The 12,089-nt window shown below is 49.5% G+C and overlaps 1 protein-coding gene across 3 annotated transcripts in view; it reads left to right on the top strand.

Moving 5' to 3' along the window:
- The window catches only part of LSAMP (limbic system associated membrane protein), a 570,525-nt gene that overhangs the window by 271,677 nt on the left and 286,759 nt on the right, over positions 1–12,089 (top strand). For all 3 annotated transcript variants that reach the window (XM_090056554.1, XM_090056572.1, XM_090056563.1), the window contains exon 3: positions 10,668–10,793. In XM_090056554.1, the coding sequence (XP_089912680.1) occupies positions 10,668–10,793 (126 nt within the window). The remainder of the gene's footprint in view (positions 1–10,667; positions 10,794–12,089) is intronic.

Genomic DNA, 12,089 nt, shown 5'->3' with positions numbered 1-12,089 from the left:
CCAGCAAACATGCTAATATATGACAGTCACTGGGAAAAGGCTAGGTGAGGGCAGGCTTAAACACCCAGAGGTCCTTGGGGCAGAGAGGCATTCTCAATCTCCTCGCTTCCAGCCACCCCAGAACTGAGAAACTGCAATGCAAACCACGTGTGAAAATTAAGGTCAGAGTATCTCATTTTAAGACTGTCTTAAAAAGCTGCATATGAAAAAGTGACAGGCGCCAAGAAAGCAAGGGGTACAAAAGAAGCCATCGTGGATGGTAACACCTTTGATGTTTTAACACACTGGCTTGACACCCTTGGAATTAAAAAGTTTCCAACTTTTACATGTGTGAAATCAGCTTGTGCACTAAGATCCAGTAGCTTTTAGCACTATGCAGCTTTGGATTCTGAACATGTCAAACAAAACCATGTTTTCAGCTCTGGGCTAGCTGTGAAATTTTTTCCCCACCCCTTCAGCCCTATCCCCAGGCTAAGGCAGCAGCTGGAAGAAACCAGCAGCAACGTTCCCAGTTGGATTTCAGTATTAGCATTCCTCTCTCCCTCCCCCCACCCCTCATCCGAGAAGTGGCAGCCAGATGTGACCATCTGGTTACATCTTCCTCCTCCTGGGCATTTAGATTGCTTGGTAGGCGAGACCTATTTTTATTCCAGGGTTTATTTTGGTGCTTAGCAAATGAAGATGAAACAATAGCTCTGGCAAAAACCAGACAGGCACAGTGCAGAATTCCTCAATACAGCTCCTCTACTGAGCTCTGTTATCAGTTTTTGAGATCCCCTGCTATACCACTCCAACTAGCTTTTGCACAGTTGTGCCAGAGCCTCACTTATGACCTGTTGTTCCATCATGTGCTCCTATCTTAGGTTAGTCCAGAACAGATTTTTGCTTGTCCTGTTGTATGGATAGAAAGGGGCAGCCCCTTGAGTTTAAGGTAAGGACCTAAAACATGGCATAGCTCCTGTATTTAATACCTTCTCCTCTTCTTCCTCCTCCTCCCAGTTCTTGTGTTACCTCTCTGGAGGACAAGCTTAGTTCTTCTATCACTCCCCCTGCCCTCAAATCTTTCCTCCTTTTTTTTCTTTTTTTCATATCCTTGAAGACCTCACATCACTTTGAACCTTCCTGTCAGTATAGGGAGGCTGTGGTTAGGTCCTTATGAAATCTGTGTCTATCCTGAATTAACTTCAGGGGCTGAACTTTGAAAGATATTCCTGTGACAGGACCAGTCCTCCAGAGGTGGCTGTGATGCCCCCTGTCCTGCTCTGGCTCTAGACTACTCTCCCTTTGCTCCCTCCTGCCATGTCTTGATGTTCTTAGTTAGAGCTTTGGAAGGGAAGCTGCCCAAGAGCCCAGGAGCAAGCTTCAGTCCTTCTGCTAGTGGATCACTCTCAGACCCTGCTAATCCCAACCTAGATCTCACGTTAGGTGGGCCCTCCTGGCCTGTATGTGCCTCTAGGGCACCAGTCACCTTATGGGCTATGCATGGCCTCTGACCTTCCCTATCGCCATACCCCTGCCTTGCAGGTATCCCCAGTCATCACTTAGGTGGGCACTTTGCCCCAAAAGACCACCAGCCCATCTCAGGCCTCCAGTCCCTTGTTGCAGCCTCAATCTTCTTGGCCTTTGCCTTTCTGCTTCAGCTGGTCCCTTTAGCCTAGAGCCACTGCACTGGGCCTAGCTTCTTGGGCTCCAGCCCTTGTTTGGGCTCTTATCTTTGTCCCTCTTGGGCTGTGGGTTTCTGGCCCTAGTCTTGGCCCCTCTCTTGCCTGGGGCTTTCTAGCCCTGTCTCTGCCCCTCTTGGGCTGCGGGTCCCCAACCTTTGCTGTGTCTCTTACAGGTGCTTATCCCTTGGCCCTGTCTCCGTATAGCTCTCTTTACTGGTGGGCCCCCAGCTCTGTATCTTGCCACCTTGGGTTAAACTGCAGCTTGCACCCCGATCCAGGGGTGCACACAACTCCAGCCTTGTGTGCCTCTCTGGCACTCTAGGACCTCCTCTTGCCCCTACTAGACCCAAATCCAAGCCATAGGTTTAAACTTAAATGGAAACATAAGCACAGCAGCTATAAACCAAACTCTAAGCCCGCTGGCTGTAACACAGCTCAGTGCCTGTTGACTCTATAACAAAATCTTCCTCATCCTGGGTCCCAGCTCCCTTCAGGCCCTCAGGCCCTTGTTTGCAGCTCTCAGGGATAACAGGATCCCAGCCAGTTGTCCAGCTACAGCCCACTCCCGGAAGAGCTCTTTCCTCTGCAACCTGCAGAGCCAGACTGACTGCCCTGGCTCAGTCCCTAAACTGATGTGCGTCTTGGGCCCTCTCCTTTCTGATCAGGTGACTCCCCCAGTTACCCATCCTTGTTTTCTAATTAGGCTGGCTACCTGGCTTCCAGTGCAGCCTACTGCTGCTGGTTTAGCTACTGCATCAGGGCCCCTGCATCCCCAGGCAAGGCTTTGCCCTGCTGGACTACTGCAGAGTAACGAGCTCTGCAAGAAGGATTTCTAGCCTCTGTCTTTCCCCCTGGCTGACTAGTTTCCTTCTAATTAGCTCAGCCTGCTACTCTATGTCCTCAAGTAACAGGAGCCTTCTGGCTCTGTTACAGTCCCCCATTCACCTCTCCAGGTTGAAGTCCATCGATCAGTGCCCTCTTTAGCATGGTCTGGTCAGTCAGAGATCTTAAACTCTGACCCCCAGTGGGATTATGTACCCGTCTGATAGCACTAGCCTGATACCCCTATCCTCCTTTTAATGAGAGTAGCAAGTTATACTTGTAAAACTGAACTGCCACTTCTCTCCCTGTCTGCAGCTGGGCTAATCTGAACAATGATTCTGTCACATTTTAGAAGCTAATCAAAAACCCTCCCTAGTTCAGTGCATTGAAGAGACTCAAACACTCATAGTATGGGAAACAAGCAGGAGGAACTTACCCTCCTGCTAGCTGACACCAACCCGGGCATAGTGGGGATCACTGAAACGTGGTGGGACCCAAGGCATGACTGGGTGGTGAATGTCAAGGGCTATAGGCTGTACAGGAGGGACAGGATAGGAAGGAGAGGTGGGGGCGTGGCACTCTACATTAAGGAGAAATACACATCCTCATCAACAGCCCTAGATTTCAGGAGGGCGGACTTCAATGAGCTAAGGAGAATAGTCAGGGAAGCACTGAGGTCCCGGAGGGGAGGGGAGCCAGGTGTCCAAGGAGAGTGGTCGCTCCTTAAGGAGACGATGCTCCAAGCCCAAAGGGAGGTAATCCCAACACAGATCAAAGTGGGCAGGAGGGCGCAAAAGCCCCCATGGCTCACCAAAAGCATCTGGAAATGTCTCCTAGCAAAAAGGGAGGTGTACACCCAATGGCAGGGAGGGGCCATCACCAGGGATGACTATACTGCGGTGGCTCAGGGTTGCAGGGGGGCAGTCAGGAAGGCCAAGGCAGCGATCGAACTGGGACTAGCTTCCTGGATCAAGAACAACAAGAAGTCCTTTTTTAAATACATTGGGGGCAAAAAGAAGGTTCCAGGTAATGTGGGGCCCCTGCAAGACACGCTAGGAAATTTGGTCGTCACACCAGATGACAAAGCCAACATGTTTAAAAGTTTCTTTGCCTCCATTTTCCTAAGCAGGGACCAGAACAGCCACTCCCCCTCTGGGCCCCCCTTAGACTCCAGGGGAGGCGCACCTAGGCCAAGGGTTAGTGAGGAACTAGTTAGGGAACTTCTGGAGGGACGGGATGTATTTAAATCAGCTGGTCCAGATGATCTCCACCCCAGAGGGCTGAGGGAATTAGCTGAGGTCATTGCGGGACCCCTGGCACGACTTTACGAGCACTCGTGGTGCTCTGGTGTGGTGCCAGAGGGCTGGAAGAGGGCCAATGTGGTTCTCATCTTCAAAAAGGGGAAGAAGGAGGACCCGGGAAACTGTAGGCCAGTTAGTCTTACCTCGATCCTGGGCAAGGTTTTTAAGAAAATTATTCTGGTGCATGTCCCCGAGGGGCCAGCAGGGGAGATCATGCTTAGGGGCAACCAACACTGGTTCATTAGAGGCAGGTCCTGTCAGACCAACCTGGTGCCTTCTATGACCAGGTCACCAAATCGTTAGATGCAGGGGTAGCAGTGGACATAGTCTTTCTGGACTTTTAGAAGGCCTTTGACACTGTCTCTCACCCCGTTCTCATTAAGAAACTGGGGGACTGTGGTGTCAACACCCACACAGTCAAATGGGTCGCCAACTGGCTGGAGGCCACATCCAGAGAATGGTAGTGGACCGGGTCATTTTCAACTTGGACGGACGTGGGCAGTGGGGTCCCCCAGGGCTCGGTCCTCGGGCCCACACTGTTCAACATCTTCATCAGTGACTTGGACGAGGGGGTAAAGAGCACCCTGTTCAAATTTGCTGATGACACTAAGATGTGGGGGGATGTGGGCATACTAGAAGGGAGGAATAGGCTGCAATTGGACCTAGACAGGTTACAGGGGTGGGCAGATGAGAACAGGATGGGTTTCAACACTGACACGTGCAAAGTGATGCATGTGGGGAGGAACAACCGGCACCATACCTACAGGTTGGGGGACTCCCTTCTCGTCAGTGCAGAGGCAGAAAAGGATCTTGGAGTCATCATTGACTCCAAGATGAACATGGGCCAGCAGTGTGGAGAGGCAGTCAGGAAGGCCAGCCACACCTTGTCAGGCATCCACAGATGCTTCTCAAGCAGGTACAAGGAGGTGATCCTCTCCCTCTATGCGGCACTGGTCAGGCCGCAGCTGGAGTACTGTGTCCAGTTCTGGGGACCGCACTTCAAGAGGGATGTGGACAGCATGGAGAGGGTCCAGAGGAGGGCCACTCGCATGATCCGGGGACAGCAGGGCAGGCCCTACGAGGAGAGGCTATCTGACCTGAACCTGTTCAGCCTCCACAAGAGAAGGCTGAGGGGGGATCTAGTGGCCTGTTACAAACTAGTCAGAGGGGACCAGCAGGCACTGGGGGAGTCCCTGTTCCCCCGAGCACTACCAGGAGTGACCAGGAATAACAGTCACAAGCTGGCAGAGGGTAGATTTAGGCTAGATATCAGGAGGCGCTACTTCACAGTCAAGGCGGCTAGGGTCTGGAACCAACTTCCAAGTGAAGTGGTGCTGGCTCCTACCCTGGGGGTGTTTAAGAGAAGGCTGGATGAACACCTTGCTGGGGTCATTTGATCCCAGTACTCTTTCCTGCCATGGCAGGGGGTCAGACTTGATGAGCTGCTCAGGTCCCTTCCGACCCTAGAAACTATGAAGCTATTCAGTATGCAGTGTTCTTCCTCCTGAGTCAATGTGAGGTCATGTGCTAGAGGGCCCAAGAGGCATATAACCAAGGCCTCAACTGTGTTCACTCATGACATTTTTTTCCCCCCAATGACATCAGGATATGAGATCCTGCATCCCACCTCATTTCCAAATGGGGTAGTTGTTTTCTGGCTCCCTACAAGCCTTTTTGTGGTGTCAGTGGTGTAGTTGTGGGTAGTTCTAGTTTTGCACTGTTAGGCAGCTGTAGTGCTACATCCCAGATGGAGTTGCTAGGAAGAGGAGGATGAAATAGGTCTCTAAACTAATCCATCATTTTGGAATGCTAGTCTTCATGTACTCCACAGCACAGTGGAGCCAAGTTCTGTACCAATGGCCCCTCAGTGCCATGGCAGTAACCCCTCCATTCCCCAACCACAAAAATGCAGTCTGCCCCGGGGCACTACTCCTCTTCCCTCTCCCCCCAGCACAAAACTATGGGCCCTAGCTGGATATACTTATTTGATGTAAAATTGCATAGGATTTATTTTTGATAACATGGGTCCTTTGTAGGCAACCTGACTTGCTTTCCTCCAAGCCTTGGCTCCAGGCTGTTGACTAGCTGGTATAGCTCAGCATCCCCTTTCTTCTCCACATGCTGCAGGGGAGGGGGCAGCTATTTTAAGACACCTCATCTCCCTGGATCTTTTACCCCAGGCTGCTTTGCTATTCTCCAGGAAGCTATTTCCACCAGCCTGCAGTTTTAAGTACCCAGCTTCTTGGCTTCCTCCCTACATGCTGCTCAAGTTGACTCCAGAGAAAAATGCTGAAAGCAAGCACAGCTGTCCCAATAACTCCCTTTGTGGTGGATGCTGCAGAGCAGTAGGCAGATCCTAGCAGGGTAGGGAGGCAAGAGAGAATATAAATACCATACTCAGTCAGACCAATGGTCCATCTAGCCCAGTTCCTGTCTCCAACAGTGGTAGAAGTGGATTCTGTGGAGGGAGAGCACTGAACCAGGTATCTCTAGTGTGATCTATCCCCTATTCAATACCTGTCCTGGCACCCACCGTAATTGGTTTAGAGATGCCAGAGGGAACATCTCCGACCATTCTGTTAAATAGCTACTATGATCTATGGATTTGTGTAGTCCCCCTTTGAACGTTGCTATGCTATCTACCTCGACCACCTCCTGTGGTAATGAAGTGGTGTATGTCTGACCACAGCAAGCTGCCATATTCTGTGGCTGACAGATGCTGGGGGTCTCCAAAATGTAGCTTTCAGAACTATTTTTTCCAGCTACTAGCAGGCTCAGGTATGCATTATGCTCTAGGCTTGTTACTTGACTCATGTGGCGCAGGTGATCACTGCTCAGATTTTAGGTTCAAATTATGCATGGAATGGTAATTCTGTGCCTCTGAAATCCTTGAAAACAGGGGCCCTGCCTGTATAGGTAAATGCAGTATTATTCACCCCCTTAAAATGCCCCTGACTGCATTGAGATTTCATTTCTGTGCTTGCACCTCCATTGACTTCAGCTGAGAGCTCACACATGATTGAGAGCAGACTTCATTTTTACTGTAATCCTATCTAACACTGCTGCCCTTGGTGCAGAGCACTTCAGGAGAGTACCAGAAAGGTTATGACGAGAGAACACCAAAAAAAAAAAAAAAGTCTTTTAGCACCACCCTGGTGCAGAAAGGAGGTGCCGTGCTGTCTGTTCAGCTTGACCTGACTCCAGAACACTGGCCATGAGTTTGGTGCCTATAGAATGGAAATGGAGGCATCATGGCCTGTTCTTAAGAGTGTGGTAGGACCAGGTGGGAGCGAGCCGCCCCTTCTGGAAAGCCTTCCCTCCTCCTTGTCCAAAGCTGCCTCCAAATACCCATCCGTTCCTGCTGCCAGCGATGGGGGGAGGGGAGCGTCTGTCTGTTTACTCTGTGGTAAGCAAAGCAGAAAATGATCTTGTTTCATTCCTCACTACACACACATTCTGAAGCTGAGAATGAAAAAAAAAAAAAATTAGATGATTCCTTTTTACCGAACTCCCCCGTATCCTCTTGAGTATGAAGCGGGGATGTGAGACATTAATGTGAGAAAGGAAAGATTGGAACAGCCTGTACTGCCTCAGGGGAAACCTTAGAGGCCTAAGCAGCAGATACTAAATACCTGGAGTCACACATTCAAATCCCAGCAGGGTCAGCTCAGCCCTTCAGATTTCATCAGTAGATGATTTAAGCTGCCTCTTTGGAGGATCTTTAGGAATCTCCTAAAGCTAAGTCCTAGTCCTGTCAACCTTTACAGACCTTAATGATGCCATGACAACTTATAAGGGTGCAGTTACCCATTATACTTAAGTCAGACTTAAGAGCACTTAAAATGTGAGCATTCCTATTAGGCCTGTGTGAAGCGGCTAGTGTTTGCTTTGGATTCAGATTTGGCTGATTTGGGGAACAGTGATTCGATTCGGTGATCTTAATCACTGTCCCGAATTGATTCAGCCAAATCTGATTCGGAGATTCAGCTACCGCCGAATTGGCCCCATCCTCCACCCGCTCTCTCAGCCCTGTCAATGGCTGCCCTGCCCAGCCCCAGCTCTTTGGGGAAAAAAAGCCCAGCATGCACCAGCTGCTGCCAGGCAGGGGCATGATCCCTGCTGCCCCCCGCTGCCCCATGCTGCATGGGGGGCTCTGCCACAAGCCCCCAGAGGTCCTGACGGCCACTGTAGTAGCTGGTGAGGCTGGGGCTTTTGTATTTTTGTATTTTGTATTTTTATTTTTTTTAAAGAGCCAGGAGCTGGGGTGGGCAGGGCAGCCATGGTGGGGCTGGGAGAGGGGGCAGAGGTCGGGGGCCACTCAGGAGGTCTGGGGGAGCAGGCAGGGGATGGGGCCTGGCAGAGGTCCCCCCATGGCTCCTTCCCCCCTCCTCCAGCTCCCCCCCACCATTTACCAGCACGGAGTCTGGGTCCCGCTCCCTGTGACAGTGGGTGGGGACTGCCCGAATCTCCAAAGCTCTCTGAATCTTTTCTGAATTGATTCAGAGAGCTTTGAATTGATTCAGACCTTTTAATTGGTCTCCTCATTTGATTCGGAATCAGAGATGCAGCCCCCAAATTGGGCCGAATCGCCTTCGAATTGAATCAGCACCCGAAGCTTCGCACAGCCCTAATTCTTATGTTTACTCATGCTAAGTGCCCTCTGAGGGTCTCAAAGTTATGCTACTTCAGGGGAGGGTTAACCAGACCTTGCAACCTAGTTTGTGTTAGGGTAACTTTATTCTACTCCACAGAGATAAAATGAGGAATTCCCAGGTTGCATCGCTCCCAGCCTTCTCCCTCCCCCCAGCCCAGAGCAGGGATGGAGTCCAGGTATCCTGGCTCCTAGCCATGCCTCTGCTCTCCAGTCCTCAGGTGGCAAGTCAGAACTGTGCAGGCAAGAAATGGTGTTGAGTCTTAATATGCAACTACTCACAGTATGTTCTGACTTTAAACACAGCTTTAACATCACAGAGATTAAGTGTGGTCTAAGTGAAACATGTAACCTCACTCAAGAGACAGGGGCTTTCCTCCATGGACTTAGTTAAACCTGTCTTATTTTTCCCCACTACCCCTATGCTGCGTTGCACGCTCCTATCTGATCGTGGCTATTACTTACTTTTGCAGACAGCTCATTGAGTGCTTCTGGGTGAAAGATGCTGTAGAAGTTCAATCATTATTACTAACTGTAATCCTCTGTAAGGGAAAGGTTGTTTGGTTTTTTTTAAGGTAGGGAGGCAGCTCCCTTCTCTGGTTCCTGTGCTCAGGTTTCAGTCCAGCTGCTTTGGTCACCAATGAAACAAGTTCATTTAGTGTCAAGTTCATCTTGAGCTGTTGTTTACAGCACCAATAAAGCAGTCTCTGGTTTAGCAGCATGGATTGTCTCTGCTCAGGGGATGTAACAATAATTAATACATGGTCTGGGCCTGTGCCCAGAGTGTGCTAGGAAATGCGTGCAGTGCCTCTAGGCTCTACAGACGCAATCGGAGCTGCAAAGGGCCCAGCTGGGATGTTTTGAATGTGGAAATGAGTCTGAAGGACTGTGATTCTTGCAGCACTGTACCCATGCTTTAGTGCTGCTGTGGGCCAGCCACGTGGGTTGCTCACAAGTTTCCTTTGAATGCCCATCTCTTACTGCACATGGAGTAACACAGCAGCCCGCTAAAGGCTTGAGACTGGGGGAGATAGAGCTTACAGGGGACTGCGGTGCAATACTGTTGTGACCCACGGGGGAGATCTGACTTCTTATGGAATAGTAGGAAAAGCAGCAGGTAGGAGGCTGTGGTGGCAAACTGTCCTTTCTGCCCATCCTTCCTCACATCTGGGGTTCTTGCATGTTTTTCATGCTGTCTTCCTCCTTCTCAGTGCCCTCCTCCTCCATACATACTTTCTACTCATTTAATATGCTTACATCCAGGCAAGTCCTGTTGTTTTTACAGCCTGCACCTGTTTTTTAACCCATCAGTGCCATTTGCTTCACCATTGGATTTTAGCTGTTGGGTATTAAAGGAACTAGATAAGGCAATATCCTAAGTTAATGCAAAATGCTTCTTGAGGCATTGGGCCCCACTGGGTTTTTCTCTGTGCTTTCCAGTTTCCCTGTAGCAGTGCTTGTTTCTTCTCTTTGTTTCTCTTTCCCTCCCACCCGTGTGCTTCTTACTTAGCCAAGCCCCCAACAAAACCATCCTCTGTATCAGTCCCCGCCTCTCCCTTTCAGACCTTCCTCGAGCTATCTCCTGCACAAGACCTCTCTCCTGCATTTGGTGCTTCAGGTGGCCATCTCTTCTTTCAAATCCCGGTTTAAACCCATCTGTTCAATGAATCCCACAAGCAATGGCCTCCCATTGCAAGCCTAAAATGCTGCCCTTGGCATACTACACAAAAATTAGGAAGCCCACAAACAAACAAGAAGAGACTGTCTTCCCTGGAAAATCTCCTCTCTTACATGACTACTCTAAAGAAGGTTCCTAAGATTACCGGGTCAAATTCTGCTCTTTTTCCTGTGGAAACATCACCTCCAATAAGAAGTTTGTTTTTGTCAGTACCTCAGAAATTGCTCAGGTCCATTCTGTGCTCTTGGAGAAGAATGACTTCTAGCTCACCCAGGGTACTTCGTGCCTGGATTGCTTTGTGTGGTTATTCAGACTGCACGTTTCTTAGAAAAGGCTTGTAACTTTTCCTGTGTTTAGGGTTCTGTTGGGCTTTAAAGAATAATCGGGGTGGGATGCGGTGATTGTTATTATATTGTATCTATCTAAAATAATTAGCACTGCCTGTGTAAGGGGTCAGTGGCTAACTCTGGTTGACCGTACTGCATATGAGCCAGGCTCCCTGTCCCTCAGACCTCTAGATAACAAGGTCCAACCACCTTTTGTCTTCACAGTTCCACCAAAGATCTCCAACATCTCCTCGGATATCACCGTGAATGAGGGCAGCAATGTGACCCTGGTGTGCATGGCAAATGGGAGACCTGAGCCTGTCATCACCTGGAGACACCTCACCCCAACAGGTAAGTGACCCAGGAAGGTAACTTGCAACCCTTGCATTGCTCCCCTCCACAGCAGGCAGAGGATATGTCAACAACACCTTAAACAGCTGCAACAAAGGGGTAAGTTCACATGATGAGTAATGTCAGAAAGCCCTTGAAATGCACTAAAATTCTACTTTTAGTCTGCAACAAGGGGGGAAGCCAGATTGGCTCAGGGAACTGACTATTCTCTAACTCTTTAAATGATGTCTGCTGGAGCAGTATACTCTTGACCCTGTGGTTGCATTTAGTTACTATCTTAATCTAACACCTGTAGTTCCTACTGCTGGCAATGTGCCCCATCAGAGCAAAGGAAACACATCTCCATTTAAAAACTCTTCTGTTTAAATAAGCCCATGAAAATCCTTTGAAACTTGCTGAATCCCCTTCCAACCTTTTTTCTTTGAAGGAGGAGGTAGGTGGCAATATGAGTGACTAAATGTGACTCCCTCTATTTGTAGGCACCAGCTTTCTGCCCACATTAGTGGGGGAAGAAGGTATTTTCTCCAGGTTTAAAGACAGCAGAGCTGGACAGGGTGTAGGACACGATGAGTGTGAAATCACCCAGCCTGCTCAGTAACTAATTGCTCCTTTGACTCCACACCACTTGGCAGTCTTGAAAAGAGAATAGTTCTGTCATTAGCCTGACCCTACAGGGCAGGTAGGTAAGAAAACATTGAAGCATCCTGACAAGCCATTCCTTAAAGATTTATCAGTGGAGAGGGGAGTAGGATCCATTTTCCCTGTTCTTCCTCCTTGTGCTTCTTCTTTGAGGAGAGGGGGATTTCTTTCCTGGTCTCATTTATGGTTAGCTATGTCCATTTAGATGAAGGGGGAAACTCCTATTGGAGCAGAAGCAGGCCCCAGATGTGGGATTCTAAGCAGTATGTTGTGCTGTTTACAGGTGTGGTAGCAAAGTGGTGAAAGCATCTTGCAACCTGAGGCTGGAGTTCGAACCTTGCTCTAGACCCTTACCAAGGCTGCCCTAGCTGACCAACCCGTGTGTACCTGGTCACTGGAGCTGGGGAGGCAAAACTGGTCAAATGTGACACTGGCTGCACCAATCCTTTGTGTACCGCTGGTTCCTTTTAGCCATGCTGGCTCAACAGTCATGCAGGTTTGACTAGGCCTTTGGCCTTGACTGTGAAATTATTGGAAAAGGGATAGAAGAGGTCTCATGACTGCCAGTGAAGAAACTCGCTCCAGGTGAAAAATACTGTGAAACAAATCATCTAGTATAAGTCGGTGGCCACAAAAATAGGCATGGTGCGATACAGG

The sequence above is a fragment of the Crocodylus siamensis genome, chromosome 1, assembly GCF_052110815.1.
Source record: "Crocodylus siamensis isolate JL-2025a chromosome 1, ASM5211081v1, whole genome shotgun sequence".
Taxonomy (NCBI): domain Eukaryota; kingdom Metazoa; phylum Chordata; order Crocodylia; family Crocodylidae; genus Crocodylus; species Crocodylus siamensis.
The sequence above is the reverse complement of the archived record's forward strand: the minus strand, read 5'-3'. Positions and strand labels throughout refer to the sequence as shown.